The sequence below is a fragment of the Psittacula echo genome, assembly GCF_963264785.1.
Source record: "Psittacula echo genome assembly, chromosome: 8".
Classification (NCBI taxonomy): Eukaryota; Metazoa; Chordata; class Aves; order Psittaciformes; family Psittacidae; genus Psittacula; species Psittacula echo.
The window spans coordinates 23,371,733-23,395,313 of NC_137744.1; the positions used below are offsets into that span (position 1 = coordinate 23,371,733).

At 39.9% G+C, this 23,581-nt stretch overlaps 1 protein-coding gene across 4 annotated transcripts in view; it reads right to left on the bottom strand.

The window, feature by feature from the left end:
• Window positions 1-2,327: 2,327 nt before the first annotated feature.
• The window catches only part of STK26 (serine/threonine kinase 26), a gene marked incomplete at its 3' end in the record, with an annotated part of 30,547 nt that continues 9,293 nt past the window's right edge, over window positions 2,328-23,581 (bottom strand). Inside the window, exons 3-12 of one of the 4 annotated variants that reach the window (XM_080624433.1) lie at window positions 16,725-16,955; window positions 11,758-11,814; window positions 10,069-10,177; window positions 9,823-9,980; window positions 7,112-7,297; window positions 6,341-6,489; window positions 5,590-5,683; window positions 5,046-5,108; window positions 4,816-4,952; window positions 2,328-4,309 (exon numbers count right to left, since the gene is read on the bottom strand). In XM_080624433.1, coding sequence (XP_080480559.1) covers window positions 4,285-4,309; window positions 4,816-4,952; window positions 5,046-5,108; window positions 5,590-5,683; window positions 6,341-6,489; window positions 7,112-7,297; window positions 9,823-9,980; window positions 10,069-10,177; window positions 11,758-11,814; window positions 16,725-16,955 — 1,209 coding nt within the window. Of the gene's footprint in view, window positions 4,310-4,811; window positions 4,953-5,045; window positions 5,109-5,589; window positions 5,684-6,340; window positions 6,490-7,111; window positions 7,298-9,822; window positions 9,981-10,068; window positions 10,178-11,757; window positions 11,815-16,724; window positions 16,956-23,581 lie in introns of those variants that run through there. The other 3 variants (XM_080624435.1, XM_080624434.1, XM_080624436.1) reach the window with 3 other exon arrangements.

The window sequence follows — 23,581 nt, forward strand, 5'->3', positions numbered from 1 at the left end:
GCTTTTGTCCCTGGCTCACCTGTGCCAAAGCTGTGAACTGCAGGGACCCCAGGTGTTGCTCTGGCACATATCCTATTGTCTTTTTGGTGATGGAGTTGTTCCTTCCCTTTCCCAAAGCTTTGCACCTCTGTAAGAGCAAGGACCACCCCTCAGCACAGCACAGATGTAAGGCAGTCTGTGTGTATGATTTAGAGGTTAAGGAAAAGCAGCAGTTCAAACCCAGCCTGCACACACAGCCCTTTGAGAAGGTCCCTCGCAGGCAAACCTGGCACCACCATCAGCTCCTGGAAGCATGAGGAGACACAAGGGAGCCCAGGTCAGTCTGTGCCATGCAGAGGGATCCATGCAGAGCCACGGTGCCCAGAGCTGCCAGGTCAGGCATTCACGACCATGATGGGAAAACAGTGCTGAGAAACAAGGGCTTGGGAACTATTTTGGGATTTTCCCATGGAGTCGAGCATGCTGGGGCTCAGCACTGAGCCGCATGCATCCTACACCAGGGCAGCAGCAGCAGAGCAACAGAGCAGCTCCGAAGTGACACAAATTAACATCTTCAAGCTAAATTCATTGTGCAAATGAGCTCTCCTGGGACCGACTGAAACAAAGGAACAATCCCAGTAAGCAGCGGCTCATATCAAGGAACCCTGGACTGAGTCCTTCCCCTTGGTCCCTGCTCAGCCCTATTCACCAAAGAGAACTGAGAACACCCAAGTGATGGTGTTTCACTAGGGAAGAAAACAAGGATGGAGAGGACATGGAATGCTTTAGGCTGCTGATAGGGAAACGACACAGTACCTGGAAAAAGTGAGCTCTGCCAGCCCTCACCCAGCAAGGACTGTATTTTTTTTATATATATATATGTTAGGATAGAGAAAGCAGCAAAATGCACACAGTAGAGACAGAACTTCACTTTGGAGAGGTACAAGACAGGTTTTCAGTCTATTTACCTCATCTCTGCAGCAAGTATTACTTCATTTACTGGAATACCACGAGACAAGCCAACACACATACCATTAAATCTCTGCAAAGAGGAAAATACATTTTATTCCAGTGTTCAGTCATAAAACAGCATGATAAAAATCAGGCCTTTAACAATTGCTAAACTTTGTGCAAACACATCCAGGACCTATGCACTTCTCTATTCATGTATAGGCATTGGATCAAATGCAAAAGCTGGCAGTTAGGTTTCTACATGCACAGAAATGGAGGATGAGGAGTCAAACCAAAGCGTTTCAGAATGGTCACACTGATAAAGGACTCATCTACCCAAGAACACATTTCTCTGTTCTGAGATTCAGACACTTCAGTGTCAATTCTCCTCCATTTACCATGGGAAGCCCAACAAACCAAGCTAGAAGATGGTTTTCCTGCAGGAGTATTTTGCTCTATCATTCCATTAGCTACCTGCCAGCAACAGAATACTGCTGATTGAGTTACAGACTTCATCAATAACTAACACAGAGTGGGGAAAGAGACAACTGTTCTCTGGAAACCAGGAACATCCATTCTTAGGAGTTAGTTACAGTCTTATGATGCAGAGAAACTTCAAGCACAGAAATGCCATGTGCAGTACAGTGACAGCTTCTGGGCTGGACTGTGCTACAAGAGTGAGGCTGTATTATACAGACATGGATGAGGTTTCCCTCACACTGTCCTATGAGGTAAGTGTTCATCCCACCCATTTCACACAAAAGGAAGAGGCACCATAGTCCAGCAGCTTGATACAGCCATATCACACACACGACAGGTTCCAGTTTCTCAAGTAATTTGCTAACTCACCTACCCAGAATCGTGAAGAGTTGCACAGATGGAAGACTGTGCCCACAGGGAAGAGCCACCAGTTACAAAGTCCAGGAGGAATTCCCATCACCTCTCCCCTCAGTCTCTCACACACGACACCTTAAAGGGTGAAGTGACATAGAAGTGAAAACCATGTTTTTAACTCAGAGAAATGTGTATGGAGCTTCTCAAAGTGAGTTGTGGATTGAGATTGCTGAAGTGAACCACTGGCCCAGGCCTGTCTGTACCTTCACTCCACAATGCCGAGATCCCAACGGAGTCAGAGCACTCTGCCATCTCTGCCACGTTCAGCTGAGCACCCATATCCTGAAGATTCCTCTTTAGGAACAGAACCACAGTGAGCCCTGGGGCTGCTCCATCCATTCCCCGTGGCATAGCTGCTGGTAGGTGTCCTCCGGACAAGAACAGCATGGGGGACCCAAACCTTTCCAAAGCAACCATGTAGCTCTGTGCCAGGAACACCTTTCTTGCACTGGAACACAAGCCTTGCTAAAGTCCAGAATGAAATCCACAACAGAACAAGCCCATGAAAGTTTACAGAACTTAAATATTTATTTTTAAACCATTTAACCCCCCCCAAAACATTGAAATAAGCTTCATCTATAAACAGATTTACAAGACTACCAACTACAGAAGCTAGAGGAGCACTACAATTCGTTTCTGTGATGCAGTTATTCTGTAAAGCTTCAGATCAACTGTATTTACAACTTTTGCTGCTTTTACATTTATAAAAATATTTATTTAATCCATAACATTATCGTTTTCAAAAACTATTTCCAGACTTTTTTCTCAGATATAAATTCTAATGGAATTTCAGTTCTATAGCAGAGGAAAGTTTTCAACAGAAACATCTTCTTAAAATTAAAACAAGGAGTTAAAAGTAATTTCTTTTTATTTATGTTTTTTTACAGTGTAGGCACCATTGAAAGTAATTGTCCTTGGCATATCCAACCACCACCTCTCACAAGTGTCCTTTATATAAAAACAATGTAATGGCAACGTTTGGATTAAAAATGCAGTATTTACTTGCACACACCATTACTTTTTCTCAGTATTTGGCAGATAGTATTTCAGATTCTTTAAAACGCCTTTTGTGCAAAAACAAAATGTGCAGGTCTGAACCATAAAATAAACACCCCCAGCCTTTATCAAAAATAAATTTACACCAACAGCTCCACATCTAGAGTACTGAAAAACAATCCCAGTTCAAAACTTCAGCATAATATACATACTGGGTCGAAAAAGGGAAAAAAAAACAACAAAAAAAAAAAACCAGAAGAGAAGATATTACCCATCTAAGCAGTACCATAAATATATAACTGAAAGCAACTTTATAGTCTTAACCTAGTTTTTATGGAAAAAAAAATATTAAAAACCTCACTCTGTACTGCACAGTACTACCTTTTTTTAGGTGAAAGAATATCTATAACTCAGTTATTTGCATATTAACTGGTAAATACATCTTTAAAATACACTTTCAGAAAAATTATAAACAAATGATGGTGATGTACTGTCTTTAATGTATTTAAGGACAAAAAATAACCACCTGTGTATAAATATCTTACAGGAGAAACAACACCACCACACAGAACGCTGGTGTTACATGGATACCTGCTTGTGAGGTATGTATCATGCGACGCTCGGCTTCTCTGGCTCCCTTCCACCCAGGCATGTATACTCAGAGGAAAGAAATTAAGTTAAACTGGACTTCAGGTTTTGTCCATTATTGCCAAAAGCCCCACCCCCTCAACTGTATTGCTCTAAATTTTCCTACCATGATGACCTAAGATTGAGTGACTACTTCGAAACCTGGTCTAAAAGGTAACACATATACTGTACATCAGGATAGACCTGTTGCTACATATCACCTGCAAACTATTGACATATTGCTCTCAAATATATTTAATCATAGAGCTGCCTAAAATACTGTACCAATCGAGAATCAGAATAGATACTGTTGCAGGTTTATTTTTCAGGGCACAATAACTATATGCTGGTTGAAGCAGGTGCTACAGCAATACCCTTGCCACTACGTTACATGTTCTGAATACGCTTGTGAAAAAGCTATTTTCTCTGAAGCTTGTTAGTGATTTACAAAAGTTTAACTCATGAATACAAAAGACCTGTACATCCCCCATGTACAGGCACAAAACAGCATCAAAACATACTGTACTTGCACTTTCTATTAACTAAAGTAACGATTATTTCTAAAAGCAAAACTGCACCTCAACATTTATCAGATTAAACAGGTGAAACTACAATATTAAAAGTTGTTCTTTACAAAATAATTTCCTGAAAATATAAAACCATGTGCACTGCCACAAAATAGTTGAGTAGGTTCTTTCAAATCCTCAATCACCATCAATATGTTGCAAAGATCCAAAAGGCACAAGGAGCTCATGAGCTAAGCACTGCCAAGCTTGAAGTAGTTTTGGTGGGTTTCACTGGGTCCATACGAAACAGCAGTCATTTGTGTGAAGTTTCTTAGGATGAGTCATTAACAGAAAATCTACAGATGAAAAAATGGAAGGAGGAACTTTGTTAATGATACTGTTTGAGCCTGGCAAACAGCATGTAACTATTTTTGCATCACTAAATTAGTACATGGCTTCACCTCAACAGTTTATAGGAAAAACCCACCAGATATTCTTAAGAAAATATACCCTAAAAAGATAAAGATTCTCTCATTCTCTTACTGTTTATTGACATGCTTATACCAAAACTGCAGGCTAAATTCAAGGAAGCAAGGGATAACAACTATAGTGAAACTGCAGCACTAGAAGACTGAACACATATAGTAATTGTTCTGATTAGTTTTAGTCTCAAACAGAAACATTACATATAAATACCAAAGCTGAAAGTTTAAAGCACTGGATATAGCAGATCTTTTCACTTGTCACTAAACTACTCAAATGCACGCAACATACGAAGTTCAGTGTCAACCAACCTTTCCTGTGCGTAAGGACTTTTTCTTTTGAAACAATAATACCTTTTATGAAATATTCCTTAACTTACTTCTGAAATTTCTCCGTAAGTTTCTTCACCATCTTATCTGTGATCCCTGGACATGTTGCTTCTGCCATATTTATGCTTTTCTCAAGTTCCTCAATTGCTTTCTTTCTGCTAGCGTTATTTGTGTCCTGCTGCTTGAGCTGAGTAGCAAAACAAAGGCAGATAAATCTATACAAGTCATCAGGCACTTGGGTAATACTTTCAAAGAAGTTTTTTTTTACATCGAGACTTACCTCAGCAAACACAGGGGTGATTATCATAGTTAAACAACTCAGGGTTTTAACAAGATCCTGATCCTGAAAGTTAACAAATAAGGATTACATGAGCATACTCCTATATGACGTAGATGCTCCATTTAACACACACGTGATTCTGAAAGCACACTTCAAATTAGGAAAGACCTTGAAATACATCACAAGAACAATGAAGGCCCCAGTACATCAACAAATGTGATGCGGAAACAGATGCCTGATGACACATTTGAAACAGTATCACATACTGTCAAGAAAACCCGTTTTTTCTCTCTAATATTATACAACTCCTTAAAATTCCCATCTCTGTGAACTGATACTGATACTGATCTATTAGTATCTGGCATCTTTTGCTTCCAACGCTGACACGAGCATAGGAAATAATCACCCACAAGCGTCATCTCTTGAACTACAAAAAGTCAGATCTTATGAAAAGTGTGTAACTACTAAGTTTTATCACTATCTTCTTTAAACTGGCTTCAAAAGCAATTAATCCTTTTAGAACTCCTCTTCAGACTGTACATACCGTCCCATTCTGCAGCTTCTTTGCATCTGGCTTCTTTCGAACTGTAGTAAAGCTCCACTCAGGATGAGAGTTATTTTCTTTGTTACTGGACTCCCTGAAGAAAAGGGATACCATGAACATAATCCTAGCCACAACATAACCCAAACACATCATACATCTATATGGATTAGTTCCTGAAAAATTAGTTCCTGAAAATATGAAGAAAAATGTGTATTGAAACATTAACTGAACTTAAAAACAAACCCAAACAACTTCACAGTCTGAATAAATTGAAATATGATCAGAGCATAGTGAAGATGTTATCTACCCATTAAGCTTACCTTCTCCCATGGCATCCCATTTAAAACAGTTATCTGATATCCAGAAAAGCAAGAGACTCACAGAACTTATGCTGTTCCACAGGCATTGTGCAAATTTCTTCATACACCTCAACCTTGCTCTGCAGTATTTGTAATTGTGATTCATTGGGTTTGGTATAACCACTAACCTCAGACTGAGGAAATACTCAGCAATTAAACAGAACTGAGATTAAGTTCAGAGAGAGAAAGTTTAAAGAGATTGTGAGTGGATAGCTTGACTTCTGCATTAGTCTTTAGGTTCATACAAGGGTTTTTCTTGAAAGAAGCCAATGAAAAACATATGGAACAAAAACAGATATACAAAAGGAGTCAATTACAGAGAAACTGCAGCAAACCTACTTTAATAACATTAAAAACAAGCCCAAAAGAGAGTAAACTGAAAATAAACTTACGAATCTGAACCATCGGAATCACTTTCATCACTACTATGTCCCTCTGCTTTCCACCTCTTAAACCTATCAATCAGCTCTGTCAGATATGAAGTCTTCTTGGCATTTTTCATAATGAACTTGTGCTTCAGAAGTTCTTTTGCAGTGGGGCGCTGTAAGAAACACTTTAAATATTTAATGTTATGCTAACATGTCTCGATTTTAAATGGTAATAGGGAAGATTTAGAAAGACAACTGACTTCTAGAGGTAACTCATATAGCATCAGGAAATTAGTGCAACAGGAAGTCAAGAAAAGCCAGTAATCCACGTTTACAAGCACTCTAAAAATATGATCAGAGTCACACAGAGCCTATACTGCTTATCCTTGTGTGCTAGGAGGTACACACCCAGGAAAATGACTAATCAGAATGCTCCAATGCAACATTTCCTTGTAAGCAGAATTGAGGCAGCTGAAGCTCTGCTGGAGTAGATCTAAGATTCTCTCCTCTGTTAAAGATTCGCTTCTGATGTTACCCCAAGTTTGATTGCATTCTAGGAAGCTGCCTCTGCCACCATCATTTGTTTCAACATTCTCCTTCTCCTTTCAGTATTTTGAATGAGAGACTAGGATGGAGATAAATTAAAAATCACCACTACCACTTACAGTGGCAAGTGTAGTCTGATTATTTCAATCAGCTGTGATGCACTACACCATCAAAACACTTTGCAAGCTTCAGAAAGCTGAAGACAAACCCGAAACATCTACATACACACACACACACACATCTACTCACAAATGTTGGGTCCTTATTCAGACATGCATCAATGAATTCTTTAAAAGGTTTACTGAATTCTCCTAATAAAGTCGGAGGATTGTTTTTTGGAATAAGAAAAAGAACTCTCATCGGGTGCATATCGGAGTTGGGAGGCTCCCCTTTGGCTAGTTCAATAGCAGTGATTCCCAAGGACCAGATGTCAGCCTGAGAAAGGGAGAAGGTACTTTCAGCACAAAAAAAAAAAAATAATCAAGAGCTATAGTGACTATTTATTAACTGACATTTTCACATCTACATCTATCCAGTAAAATTAACATTGGTCTAAGTAGATAATGAACAAAGATCTCTTTCTAATACTTGAAGGCTGTAAATCCTGGCTGACTGAATCAGTCTTCAACGACAGATGCCTACAACATCACCTTTGTTGCACACTGTCACTGTTGTAACACTGTCAGTTAAGTGTGACTTAAACATACGTTTTTGGTAAAAGCTTCAGAAACATTAATCTATTTTTCTATACAATGAACTCCAAACTGCCACAGATGCCCCACATCTAATTCAGGTTTTGTTTAGATGGCAGAACTGCTGATGTTACTTTTTAAACTGCAGATGCACTAAGGGATCCAGCCTTGTTTGACAGCTCCCTCTAAAAGGAACAAGGCAGAGGTGAATCAAATCCAGCCAGTGATCACAGCTTCCTTCCTATCAGACTGCTTGATTTAGTCATAAAATTAACAACTAGTTAGACCTGAAGCAACATGGGCACAGTGTAAATCTGTGAGGAAGGAAGAAGTGGTGTATGTTTTTGCTGAAGGTAAGCATTATAAATATATTCTAAATATATATTATATAAATATATTTGTATTTAAATATATATTATATAAATATATATTTGTATTTTATATATAAATGTATCAAAATATCTTTATGAACAACGAAATTCATTTCCAATTTAGAGATTTTTTTCCTCCAAGTGAAATAAGCATTGTTCACGTGTTTTTAGATGAGCTACAACAGCTGTTAAGGTCACTCTCATTAAAAAGTGGCTGGCAATGGCTGACTACACTTGGCACGGAAGCCACAAACAGAAGTCGTCCATAGAGTAAATAGGGGTTACACTTAATATTGAAGAATTTAAATAGCTTATTGTTTATTACTGAAATATTGTAACAATTGTGTATCACAGCAATATGTTTTGAAAGAAGAGATGGGGTTTGTCAATCTCTACCAGGAGATGGATTTGTTTGCTTTTCCATCAATCTGAAGTAGGGAGAGAAGGAGAAAAGTTAAAATTGAGTCCAGATGCCAAAACATTCATAAGTATTAGTCCAGAAATTGAAGTGTATCCTGTCCAAAACCCTTCATCTGTCCTTACCAAAGGCTTGCACCTTCTGTGCTTTCACACCAGACATTCAGAACAGAAAGAAAAGGGAGAGGGCATTGCTCTTGTCCTTTCCAATCCTAACCATTCTATGATTATATATTGAGCAGACACGGAAGGCAAAAGACGAGGTCTGCCAGACTGGAACTGAAGGGGTGGCAGAGCTGATTCATACAAAGGACAAGCATAAGAGGAATTATTCTCCATTCCACTGGACAACACACACTGTTGAATGAGTGGAGTGCTTTTCCAAAATGCCCTTGGGAGCACATTACAGCTGCACCATGAAACCCTGAACATGACAACTACAACATACTCTTTCTTATCAGCAAGAACCCTTGTGACATGTACGCAAATTCCTTCAAGTCTGAACGACCCTGGGAAAGTCTCCTGGAGTGTGACTATCTTGAGGAGATCTCCCATACTCAACAGTCTTTTCTTTATGTGCACATCACAAATACAATTACATGGTTACTGTTAGAGAAAGATCAGTATGAAATTATTACTTGGCATATGCCAAGACTTTTAGATTTCTTGCTTCTGTATTTGCATCTACAGAGAGTAGAAAGCCCAGGGCCAGACCTGAGTACACTGTCATTTCATTAATCACACGCTCTAGGTTGTCTTGTGGGTGTACACATGGGAGAAGAGGGACTGTTCCTTTCTTATTGTCATTCTAGCAGCAGGACCCACCCCTCAGAGAAACACAGAGGTCTGCTTTTCTACTGCTAGTTCCCTTGGGAAACTCTCCTTTGCAATTAGTCATCCATCAACAGCTCCCAGGACAAAGAGATGTACAAGTTACCATCACACTACCATAGCTACACATCCTGTGGTTCAAGTTACTTTTTCCTTTCCAAGATCAGCCACCTGTGCTAAAAATCTTCAGCATTACCCAGGGGCTCAGGAATACCATTAAAGAAATTATATCCAGAGGTGTTTGTTACAATCTGAGCAGAGTAAAACTGCAGCCACCATACTGGCTTTAAATAAGGTACATTCTAATTTGTGAGTGTTTTATCACTGTTTGAATTACATGTGAAACACAGAACTAAAATTAAAACCCAACCAACCCCCAACACCAGAAGCACCCAGGGAGCTTCTCTGAAGGAATCTTAACATGAAAGCATCAGTTTCCTTGGTGACTTTGCTTGGGTCTTGCATGTAGCACAGGTACCTGTAACTGCTGTATAAAATCAATTTGATCCTACTTTTAATGTTGTTATTTGAAACCCTGTAATTTAGAATCTCTTTTTTTCTCCATATTGATAGAACTAAACCCACAAAACTCAGTCACTTCTGTTGGAACTGCAGATACAAGGAAAAGGTATTCTACTCTCATGCTTACCTTTGAATCATACGCTGACTGCTGAATAACTTCAGGGGCCATCCAAAAAGGAGTTCCAACAAAGGTATTCCTCTTAATCTGTGTGTCTGTCAGCTGCCCAGCAACTCCAAAATCAGCAAGCTTAACGTCACCTTGCTCTGATAACAAGACATTGGCAGCTGCCAAGGGGAAATAACATCTAAATGAGAATACTGCTCTTAGGCATTTTAAAGGCTTTAACGAAGTACCATTTCAAACATTATGCACCTTTTATATCCCTGTGGATTTTCTTCTCTGAGTGTAGGTAGTCAAGACCTTTCAAGATCTCCTTTAGCATGGTAGCAATCTGGAACTCATCAAACGGGCCAGCACGCAGCTAAAAGAAAAGACATTCATTTGAGTCTTGTATCTCATTTTTTGCCTTGTTATTGATTTAACTAAACCTTAAACTTCAAAGATTTCCTTTTAAAAGAACTACCAGAATTCATGCAATATTCAAAGTATGTCACATTCTACCAGAAACAGGTACCATTGGAACAATGGTCTTCACATCTCCTCTACTGAGAATACTCTGAAGATGCTGTTACCTTTCTAACGAACACTGTGCACCCCCCTCACAGGAAAAGCTAGAACTAACTTTGCACAAAGTTATAGTTTCCTACAGACAGCAAATCAGACTGAATTTTGCATTTTAATGAATTAAGAAACTCAGTTTATTTCAAATTAGTCTACTGACTATTGGGTTTTAAATTTAATGATGCTTTTTGTTTTGTTCCAGCTTTTTTGATTCCATGCTTGCTTTTGCATCAACATAATGCACTACTATAAAGCTGCTAGTATGGAGTAAGTGTAAACTTTGCACATTAGAAAGCTATGTAAAAAAAAAACCATTAAGGTGGGTGATTCTGCCATAAAAAAAAAATACCAAACAGCAGCACTGAAACAGAGAGTACCATGAAATTATGGTATGGCAACACAAGGCAAATTAGACAAAACTGAAAAGCTTTGTTCTTCTAAAGGTTCAGTGGTTTCAGTTGTCCCTGGTAAAAGCTATTTCACCTTTTCTGACACTCCATAGCAGACTTCTCAATTACTCAAAAAGGTCAAGTTCCAGAGCTGCAAGCTACTACTACATGCTACAGAGAACTACTATGCTGGTGCTTTCCCATAGCAGAGTTGATGTGATGTAATTCCATGAAGTAGTTTAAATGGATTTGTGAAGTGATGCACACACTTCAACTCTTGCAGACAGGACCACTGCTGGCAAATATATAATGAACACCAATTTCATACTGAAGATGTGATATTTTTCCTTCAGAGTGACACAAACAAAGACTGATTTTATGATCTTACAGGAAAGGGTGGGTCTGAGCTTCACAGCTGAGGCAGAGCCATCCTGAAACCATGGGGAAACCACATCCCCATACAGTGGACTCTGCTCTTGTACTCTCTGAGCTGCATCCTTCATAAATGCTACACTATCTTAAGTAAAAGGCACTTTTATGCTTGACTGAAAATACCTGAAAATGGAAAACCCAAAACCTTTTAACCAGTTAAAATTAACTGCACTCTGTGGGCACACCAATCATTCCTGAATCCCAAAGGGAACTTTTGTTATTCAAGTGTAATGAATTCTACTGGGGGGAGTGGACAGACAACCCAAAACCTGAAACCCCACCACGTATGGCAAGAACACCATCCTAAAACCAAAAATTAAAGAATGCCTTACATTTGACTGAGACATTTCCTAATGCTTAGAGACAAACAGTGAAGCCAAAATTAAACATCAATTCAACATAACAGAGCTACCATTCAAACTCCCACTTTTTGGAGCACTGCAATCCAGCAGTGGTGTAACATCAGCTGTCTCCAGGGACTAGATTTTATAATGAAATTGGAAAGCACAATGAAATAGGATTCACTAGTATTTATAATGCAAAAAAATCATATACTTACAAGATCCAAAGCTGACCCTCCACCCAAGTATTCCATTATTATCCATAGTTTTGTGCCCTGTAAAGGAAGGCACGAGTTGTTAGAAGTCCGAGGCTGCCATTAAACAAACCTGCACTTCAACAGACTACAAGCATACTCTTAGGAGAATGCAAATGCAGAGTCCCATTAATCACCAAGTTCCATGTAACTACTTCTTGTAGAATGGTCACACAGCTCCTGTACAAGAGGGTAAAGGAGCAATCAGTTTGACTTTATTACTTTGAAAAGCAACCATAATATCCCACCAAAAATAACCTTCTGCTAATGGTATCTAAACTGAGCCCACCTAAAGGAATGGAACTTGGAGATAAAAGTGATTTGGTGGTGGTTTAAGTTGCAACTAAGTGTTTTAATACACGGTGTAGTTCTTACATGACTGCCTTTGCATCAGAGTTATTAATTCCAGTCATTTGTGATACAGAAGCATGACCATCTTAGTAGGAAACTTGCTTGCAACATCACACCTCTCACTTGAGGAAAACACTCAGAACTTCAAATGACTTTGAGCAAGACAGAAGACAGTAAGTGTGAACACACTTCAAAGACACCAGAAATCAAAAGCCTAACACAGGGAGCTGCTACGTGCCTCTTGGCCCATTTATCTAACATGTCCACAGGCTTCAAGTGAAGTTGTCAGATTTAGCAAAAAGCAAGAACTGGCAGCCCTTGAATCTGCTTGTACCCAGTGACTTGCATCCTACCACAGAACGTGCCTGCTACCACAGGAGCAGCTCTGATTCTGAGAGACCAAGCAACACTCTTACCATCAGCCAGGAAAAAGTACACTGCCAGACTTGGAACCCTACAGAAAGGTTCAGGATTCCCAAGTTCTCATATCAGAGGTTCAAAATCAGCCATTAAAAGGTCAAAGATAAGAGCAATACAGTAAAATAAGAAGTATGACTTGAGGCACCTATCTTAGGATATACATTTTTATTATTATTAACATCACAAAGCTCACGTACTCCTTCACTATCTGCTATTTGAATCTCAGCCCCTGTGAAGAGATGGGTTTCTGTGCTTTCTTTGTGAAGATCTCAACCACTACAACACTAGAACTGAAAAAGTCTTGCAACACTGCCTTCTAGATGCTGACTTTGCCCTTGGTATGTACCTGCAAAAGGTGGCTGGTTCACACCAGCAAAAGAGGAAAGATTTGGTATCAGATATACAGACTGTTGTTTCAAAACTGGGATCTTTGGCTATTTGCTTGCCAGAATCCCCTCCCATTTCAGAACCCCAGAGATCAATCTATGGGCTACTGCTCTAAAAAAATTCTGCAAATAAAACCATGTATTTATTTAAAAGAAAACCCAGTTGTTAAAAATACTCAACTGAACCAGACCTGGTGAAGTAGCACACACCCAGCAGCCTCCAGCAAATATTTACTGGTGTTAGGATCTTGTAACAGAGCACAAGCATATGGCAGAAATAATCTGTGAAAAGCCTCTTGCATTTTATGCTTTGCCACCCTATTGCCCTGACTAGTGACAGAACTCTGAAGAAAACTCAGCAGGCAAATAAAGGTGCAGTTCCTTAAAGGCTCACATCCAATTCTCTTAACAAAGTGTGCTCTATTAGATTTATCCTGTTTTTTTTTAAGCCCACACCATTTCTGGGAGTCTATTCCAGCCTTATGAGATCAGCAGGGAAGGGCTGGCTAATTTTAGCACTTTTTATAAAGCCCAACTTTGTCAGCTGAGAAGACCTGCAAGGAGCTCCAGTTTAAGGCAAACATTGTGGTTACCAGACGTGTTTGGAGGATTTGACTACTCCTTGCAAACAGTATAGGGTGAAAATGAGCAAGTACTGTGTTCTGAAATAATGTCTCAAAGAAGCTGCTCCTATCCGCTGTAACGGGGTGTGGGTATTTTTTAGCCAGGCATGAACCACCTCTTTTCTAGCTATTTTCAGTCAACCAAGTATAAATAGACAATGTAGAACAAACAGTATCTTTAGATTGTCTGCAAGCTTTGCTGCATGAAGTGCTGTACAGTTCTGATGGAAGTCTCTGGATGCTCCTACAGGAGGACTTCTCCACATTCAAATCTGAAAAACTGGGAATAACTTCAGGCTTGTTGAACTGAAGAGCAGGGTCGGATGCTGTGCTAGCTACAGGATAGATATTTAAACCCCTCGAGTGAACGGCATAAATAAGAAAAACAATCATGAAAATGCAGTCAGCAAGAGATCTATTCCTGCAGGATCAGGTGGAAAGCACAGCTCAAATATTCTATCAAGTGCACAAATCCGTGTACCCAAAACATGCCACAATTTGGGGAACTTTTAATACCTTTAATCTCTTTCTTGCCTGAACTGATCAGGCAGCAATACATCCTGACAAGCCATTAAGCTTGAGGGAAACACCCATTTTTAACATACCTTACACTCCTACACTGCTATGCATTGGCACTTTCAAGGGTGCCCTCCACAACCAATGTTTTATTTATTCAGATGTGATGTTAATTGCAATCAAAGTGCAATACTTTGAGGATGAGGAGACATACTTAAGATCCCAACCTTCCACGAATATGAACATCTACAGGCATCTACATCAGGATTTAAGTTTACAGCTACAAAAGTTGCATTAATACAGCTGTAAGCTTGTACAGTTCTAAACACATTTGAAAGGCACAAGATAATACCTAAGCTCTAATTTAACGGGAAAATCCCATTCAGACTCCAAAATTCAGGTCATACAGGTAACCCAAATCACACAACTGTGAGAGATTTGCACCTTTTGTATCACAGCAACTGAAAACTGGCATCAGCTTTATCCCAAGAACCTGAAGGAAGTAGATCATGCCATCTCATACCAATGATAAAGTTTTTAAAGAGTAAAATACCTGGCAGCAGATATTTAATGCCAAATAATGCTAGGTAAAAATATGATGGTTCTGTGTATATGTTTCAAGTCCTATTTACAAGTCAGATGCACACACAGTAGCTACTGAGCAGCCAGGTTGCAGCATAGGAAAGTATCTTACATGGCATAAGCTAAGTTACAAATTTGTAAGTCAAGTAAACGAAATAAAGCCTCCCTTCCCTTCTCCTTTCCAGCAGCACAAGCACTGGGCAGAGCCTGCATGTGGCTGGTAAGGCCCAGGCTCCCTGAGCATGGGCCACTCCATCTGATGGAGCCCATAAGGCTGGCTGTGCATCTGCAAGCACGAGGAAACTGTAAAGCTGCAGAATATGGAGAACAAACTGTACAAGAATGAATGCTTTTAATTGGAAACCCCTCACAGTTCACATCTCCTTTGGTGTTGTAGTCATAAAACACCTTTTAATTATTAAATATGCCCTCTCACCAGAGGGAAAACTGAAGCTGACTCAAACTGATGTCAAGAATTATCTGCTTATTCAAAGCTTACTTAAAACTGGTATAAAAACCCCCAAGAATAAGCTCCAACAGAAGATGTTCTGATACAGTTCAACTGGATGAACTGAGGCACACATGGTCCCAGCTGCAATTTCTTCAAAGTAAAAACTATCAACTTGGAAGTTTTAAACCAGGTCTAGATTACTCAACTAAGAAATACCAGTGTTGTAGACCACCTGAATGCCTCTGCACTGAGAGTTTGCTTTGGTATAATCAGGAAAAGACTTAAAGTCTCTTTGATTTAAACAGTGCAAAACTCAATCATTTCTAACAGCATTCCTAGAGCTTCACAGAAAGCCACATGGTCTGATTCATACTTTGTAGCAAACTATTTCTGTTCCATAAGCCTGAGCTGAAAGAGGGCAGATTGGCTCAACTATTTTGTCTTCCTGCAAATGAAGATGCAAAGGAAAGAAGAAAACTTACATTTTGACATACCTTTTACTTACTGTGTGCTGATGCTCTTTTAAGCTGTTATCTTAAGAGCTGCTTCTAGGAATATTTTCAGTAATCTTTATATGCAGAACTACGTATTTACTGATAAACTTATGTGACCACTTTGAATGCGATCTTCGGACCACTAACATCCACAGCAAACTGCTATTAATCTCTGCAGCACTAGGACTTTGCTTTGTGAGAACTAAGATGTCTTAATTTTCATAATTTAACCTCAGTGTTCTTTAACCTTCAATTATACAGTCATTTGGTACACAACTGTACTGTACAGCTAAATACTCAGGCTGTCTGCCATTCTCAGAGTAGTAACTAATAAAAAGTTAGAAAACATATATAGCAATTTAGTAAAAAAGAAAAAAGGCAGACAGATGCAACTCCCAAAATACCTGTTACTACTAAAATTAAAAAGCTGCCTGAAAGATACTTTGCACCTTTAACAAAGCTAATGCACTCTTTCCCCCTGAGGAATCTCAAGCTAAAAGATCTACTGTTAGTGACCAAGGAGAAATCTAGCTTAATAAAAATGCAGAGCCACAATACTACTGAAACAGTCAGCTGTACCTGGAGAGTTCTGCAAGTTGGAAAGACTTAAGTCAACATTTTGGACTCCTGTAGGTTTTCATTTTTGCTTGTTTTTAAATGATGCCTTAGATCACAATCACACTTAACTCCACTGATGTTGGTTTTGCTGTCTCAGGCCTGCATAATAACCCACACATGGTGCAGGGTTTCTTTCCATATCAGACAATGGGTTTTGTTTCTATGGCTCTGAAAGTATTTTTTTTTCTTCCCCAAAAAAGCCACAAGATTGTGGTAAGGATTGTAGGGGGAGGACAGAAAACCAAAGCCCAAACGCAACAGCAATGGCAAGAGGAATCCTCTACCAACTCTGCTCCTCCTCCAGCCATTTTGTGCAAACTCTAGCCTCAAAGAGCAAGCAGCAAAAGGAGCAAAACAGTGAAAACCTCTGTTCAAAGATAAACAAGGATCTACTAGAAAAAAAGGCAGCTGGCATGATAACTTTTCCTCAATCCCAGAAAACTTTCCTAGTGGCATTCAGAACAAATCTTTGTGCAGTATGTTACATTACCTTTAAATATGATCCATAGTATTTTGTTACATAAGGACTATCACACTGACTTAAAACAGTTATCTCTTGCTGTATATCTTCTATTTCATCTTCTGCTTCCTCAAGGTCTATGATTTTTATAGCTACCACCTGCTGTGTCCGATTATCAATTCCTTTGAAGACCTCCCCAAAGGAGCCTTTTCCAATGCGTTCGAGTTTTGTGAATAGCTCTTCTGGGTCTGCTCTGTGGTTCTAAAAAAGAGAAGAAAAAAAGGGGGGGGACGATACACAAGTTACTTATTTACTTCCAAGTCATTTGCCCTCATGACTTCCCAAGCAGTACATCACCCAGATTTATCGTCACTCGAAGGTACACATCAGGTAGGTTTATTTCCTGCACACTAACTTCTAATCCAGCTCTTAGTTACAGAACATACATTGTGCAATTATGCCAAAGGTAAATGAGCCTCACCAAGGAGGGAGGCAGGAACAAACCTCATTTCACATCCCCATGCACAACATCACCTTAAAACAAAAGAATAGAGTTGCTCCTAGCATTAATCCTATTAGTGCAGTAATTCAGAAGACTTCGGGAATGCAGTTACTGGCACAGAAGCACTACCATCATCACCCAGGCAGAAAAGGCTGAGCTTTCTACCTGGCCAGCAGCCTGGGGCAAAGCATACTACTCAGTGATACAGTGAGAAGCTACTTGTGAGAACAGTGCACTACCCGGTACTCACTGGTAGATCCTGAGATCTGGTAAGATCAGACATCTCTGAGGCAGCTGAGAGTGCTGACAGAAAGTACAGCAAAGGGGACTGAGCTGTTCAAAGAGGGACTAAGAAGGCTGGAGCAGAATCGGGGAGCATACTGAACCCAGGGGCATTGATCTGAACTGGCTGGGATCACCCAAACACGCCTTAAAAGCGGGAGCCGAGCACCAGGTCACAGAGCACTGCTAAGGACACCTGGCTTGGAATCTCTGCTGGTTAACTACTCCTGATGATCTTAAAGGTCTTTTCCAATCTAGTTGATTCTTCATCAGGGCCTGTAGGGACAGGCCAAGGGGAATGGCTTTAACCTGCCAGAGGGGAGATTGAGATGAGCTCTTAGGCAGAAGCTCTTCCCTGTGAGGGTGCTGAGGCACTGGCACAGGGTGCCCAGAGAAGCTGTGGCTGCCCCGTCCCTGGCAGTGCTCAAGGCCAGGTTGGACACAGGGGCTTGGAGCAAGCTGCTCTAGTGGAAGGTGTCCCTGCTCATGGCAGGGGTTGGAGCTGGAGGAGCTTTAAGGTCCTTTTAACACAAACCAGGCTGGGATTCTTCAGATCAACAGACTGATTATTATACAAATATTTTAAATTTCTCAGCTCCATTCAAGCAGTCACAAGGGAAACAAAAAGGAAGCAAATTCTCATTTTCCCTTCAAGATAAAGCACGCCACACAGCTGCTTAGAGAACCCTGTGTATTCAAAAACCACAGCAGTGGCTTCCGAAGGACGCAGGTAACTCACTCCAGTTTAAGAACACCAATTTTCAGAGCACATGAAGGGAGCTTAATGAAAAGTGTTTTAAAGAGGTAAGGTGAACATGCTAAGAGAACAGCCCAGCTTTGCAGAGCAACAGGATTAAACACATTACTGCTGCCAGGACCAGGCAACTCATTGCACAAATTAGTATTTGATCAAGAAATATCTGCTCCAAAAGCCCTCTGATTCAATTGCAACATCTGAAAATATGAGAGATGCTTTGCTTTAGATCTTTTACACTCTCCAAAACTCAGAACCAGCAAAAGTTGTAACAGTTCTGGCAAATGCAAACACTCAACCCAAGGCACAGATTACTCTCCATAACAAAATAGTTATCAAACATCTTTACACTGGCGCTGTTGCAAATGGATATGAAAATCTTTACTAGGAATAAAAGAAATACATCACTATGTAAAGCTAGTCCAAAATAGACAGCCTGGTTTCCTTCCTGGGCCCTTACTGTTGCTTCTTGCCTTCTACCAGAACCAGAGTTTATCCCACAATGTGGTGGGATGAATCAGGAAACAGATTTAGCTGAGAGCTCACCATCTGATTTGTCAGGTTTATTTTCAGCTGAATCAGTTCACCACTCATATCTACCAAGCTGTCATTTGTGCTCTCACAAGAGGAGGGGACATGAGGTAGCATGGCAGATTCATGCTGATCTGTGGAGTTAGGCTGAGAATGTACAAGCACACTGCTGTTCCTGAGCACTGCATTAAAGCAGGAAGAATGAGGAATTTCTCCTTTGTCTACGCTGAGCTCGGTGCTGTTCTGCTCCATTAAAAGAAGAAAAAAGACAAAGCAAAAAATAACCTTCAGTGAAATAATTAAGCAAAAAATGTTCTGCTGACAGATTCAGTGAAAGATCTCAAAGATGAACAGATACATAAATCAAATAAAAAGATTAAAAAGTAATCATTTTTAATAAGTTTGAATTTAAAATCCATTTTCAGATGTGTTTCAAATAATTCTCACAGGGACAAGTGTAGCAGAAGCAGCAGTGAGTGCTACCCAGCCTTTCCCTGCTGCTGGCTGAGCTGCTGAACTAGCATTTAGCTACCAACCAAATGTGTTCCTAAACTGCATTAGCTGCAATAGGGAATAATTAATTACCTGATATTTCCCTATTTACAATAACCAGACACCCCCCAAGAAATAACAGTTAAAAGACAGGATTGGCAAAACTTCCCATGAGCCCTAAAAGACTCATTTTCATAAAAACTTAGTTTTAAGACACAATCTGGAGCCTAGAATTCCAGCAATCATTCATGTTAATAGTTGTTCATTTGAGCTGAAATCCCTTAAAACACCTCCAGACAGACAGAAGAAAAGTAGTTTAATCACAGGCATAGTCAGCTAATACAACCCTTCACAAATGTTTGATGGAGTCGAAGGGCAACACTTGGGGAGAAACCTTAAGCAAAGAACTCCAGACTCTCTCCTCCAAGCTACTCCACGTAACTCAGAACTTCTAACTTCTAAAACCACTACATGGGAGTGCTGGAGTACAGGGAGAGATGAGCACAGCTGGACTTCCCACGCCGCAGATCCCTGGGAGGGAGAGGGGGAGCAGAGAACAACCTGTGTGAGACTACTGGAGGAAGGAGTCACATCTTCTACTCTGAGAAAATCCTCACCCAGCAAGCAAAGTCAGCTTTACAGCTCCTCTTATTCACCAAGGCTGACAAGGGACTGAAGGACACTCCAAGAGAAGGGCAAATATTTCTGATCAACTGTGGCTAATACTGAGACAGCATCCTCTGGAAAGGCTTCAAATTTAGAACACTACATAACTTAAAGACTGCATTTTCAAACAGATCAGCTTTTACCTTTCTTCATTCCTTGTCTTTCAGACTATTGCTCTACAGGAACTTTTTTCTACAACTAGTTTAAAACAAACCCCCCAAATGCCAAACTTTAAAAGGCTTTAAAAGACTACTTGTTAAACAAACATGCATTCATATAATGCAGTAATGCCCAGCCTCCTCCTCCTCCTGGTATAGGAAATGATGGAAATATACTTTATACAAATAAAAGTGTGTGTATATACATGCAGTGGATATATACCAATACATTTATACAGCACAGTTGTCAGCTGAGCTTCTAATATGGTAGAAATTAAGATTTCCATTAATGCTCTTGAGCAAAACAACCATTGTTACTCCCTGTTCTTTCACAGATCTTACATTCAACGGGTGAAGGTTTAGAAGCTTTGAAAGCTGCCTGCATGAATAATTGGTGGGGGTTTTAAATAAACACTGGTTTCTATGGGAGTCATGTCTGTCGGTAACAAGACAATAGACAGTGTACGGACTCCATCATCACCACTCTGAAGATAACACCTAGAAGTGGACAAATCAGGAAGAAAATCTCCTGTTCTTCCCCTCCCTATGCCTGTTTCCACAGACAAAAGCAGCACCAAGCACGACAAGCACAGACACAATCATATGCCAGCTTCAATCTCACCAGCATGAGTAACAGGACCAGCGTGACAATACAAGCCATCTGCATAGTTTAGAAAGCCCACCATTTCACCCGTCCAGCACTAAACAGCCTGTGCTAGTGATCAGCAGGATCTCTTCTCCTGTCTTATCCAACCATGTGCCTTGACTGCACGTGTTCATACACATGTGGACATCCACACACTCAGCTTGGAAAGGACCTCAGGGGCTCATCCAGTCCAACCACCTGCATAGAAGCCCCAGATAAAAAACCCCAAACCACTACAGGGTCGTTTCTGCCAGCATACCTGCAGTAGTTGTATCAAGTATTCTGCCAATACAGCTTATACAAGCATTTTCTTTTGATTCCAATAAACACAGCTATGCAGCAATGGGGCTGCATTCTGCGACAGGCCTGACTGGCTGACTGACACACCCTCTCATCTCTGACCCTTTCACATACCTGTTCTCGGAAGTCTGTTTTCCTCTGAGGCAGAGTTAAAGTGCACTGAACATCTAACTTCCAAGAGCATACAGATATGTAATGATACACACCAAAGTGTGTGAGACTGCTTCAGGCTCTGTCAGGGCAGGACAGCTCTTCTACAGAAACAAGTCTTCTAAGAAGGGTCATTAATGAATCTCATTAAAGGATACCGAGTATAACTGGATGAAAACACAAACCTTCAAAGAATCTTGGACAGAGATTGAACTAATGCCTTGTATCTAACAAAATCAAACCCAGGATCCTCAAGATCTCCCAAAGCAAATAATTCAACATAGTCTTGGGAGATCTCTAACAGAAAGATTTTCTGACAGGCTGCTTGTCTTAAAACAGTGTTATCTAAATCCTGACCCAGAAATACTCGTGATACTCTCTGGACTGTCAAGCATCTCCCAGGTTTTATTTGGACAGAAGTTTCCTTAAAACTGTAGCAGTACTACAGAATAGCTCACACTGAGAGCCAGTATTCAAATACACATTAGATAAAGATGCAATAATGAGCTCAAAAGACTTTATACAATGCTAGTAAGAGAACACTAGAGGGTCGTCTTGTCTGTTTTTCAAGCATCCACTACCACACACTGGCATCCTTGGAAGCTATCAGCATTACCTGGTGTTTCAAGGACTGTCACTTCAAGCAATACTGTTCTCTAAAATAAAAGCCTGATCTTCACAGAAAGAGAGAATTCAGAGGTAAACTACGATGAAAAGAGCTGCTTTACAGAAAGGTTCAGGGAAAGAGGAGGTTACGTTATGGCCAGACATTCAAACTAAACACAACCCATGATCAAAAAAATACCCCAGTAATTAATTTGTTGTGCAGCCTCACAGTTACATTAGCATTAAAGTGCCAGATCAGAAATGTATGCCAGCATTGTTGCTGAAGCCAGCATGCACTGCACCATTTCTCTTAAGCTCCACCGTCTGCCATGCCTGAATTATGGCTAACAATAAAATTAAATAGCAATTATGAGGCCTACTTTATTATCTGTAAAATCTCCAAGGTACCTTTTATTATCTCGAGAAAGTATATTTGAAATACAATGAGTAAAAAAGACACTTGAAAGTCAATAAAAGATATTAAAAGTTAACAACACTTCACTTACTCTCAGCATTTTTCTGATTCTTACCAAATACAGCATCTGGGTTGAACACATTGAAATCACAGGTAATCAGTGCATTTATTTATCTGTTCTCAGGTAATAAAGTACCTCCAAGTTTTTCTTCCATTCAGAGACCCCCAAAAAATAAAATTAAGAGGCAGTAAGACTGGTGAACCTGATGGTCTACTGAACTTCTTACTGTCTTACTCAACAGATACTTTCTTCTTAGGTATCTTTCCATACACAACCTCCATGTAGTTTCAGGTTGATATTATACATACACACACACTAATTACACACCATGCAGATTCTATTATAATACAATATATATTCACATACATTATATGTATTTCCATATTTTACCTGCATAAGGAACATCTCACTTCTTTACAACGCAGTCACCACAGGTAGCCATTGATTTTAACTCCTGGAGCTCTTCCCCAAGTTCCCCTTTTTTATGTTTAAATCCTCTTACAGTTAAAGTTACTCACACCAGCAGTGCCACAGGCATGTGTGTATGTACTTAATGTAAATAGTTTGAAGTTAATGAAGGCACAGGTGCAGAGCCATCATTACTTACAAAGAATCAGAAAATGAACCTGCAAACACTTAAAACAAGGGTAGAATCTGTCGACATCTTTTTCTCCATCTTGTGCACACCCTTGCTTCTCAGAGAACAGAACTCTGATGCTACCCTGCAGTCCTGCTCAAGGCTCCAATATAAGGGAAGTAGATATTTCATTGTATTTACTGTATGATATGCACTGAAGAAGCGTTTCTACTCAGCAGGTAGCAAAAACGAGCTGAGCTTTGCTATCCTTAAATGAGACGTGACCTCTGTTATACCATTCATGAGACACCTCTCATCTGACAAGGCCAACTCATTGCAATTTTTAGTGAGAACCTGGAGAACTTCAATGTAAAACGAGGAAAAATAGGTAAATGAAAACCCCACATGGCTTTGTTCTCATCAAGTCAGCCATAAAGTGAGCTGCTCGAAAATTCATGACTATCAAAACCTCAAAATCAGCATCCCAACCCACCCATTCTCAGACTTGGAAGGAAAGAATCACCATCTATCTTCAAACCATCTCAGGCCTGTGGCAGATGCAAGCTGTCAACGCTATGTTGTGCTGGAAATGGAAACCACTGAACTCACTTCCTCTATTCTTAGCCATTCTTTCACTTTGGTAACACAATGTGAAAAGCAGCTTAGGAAACTGCATAAATAAGCAAAAAGAAAGAATAACACCACATCTCCCAAAGATTAGTTCTTGCATACAGGCAATTAAAAACA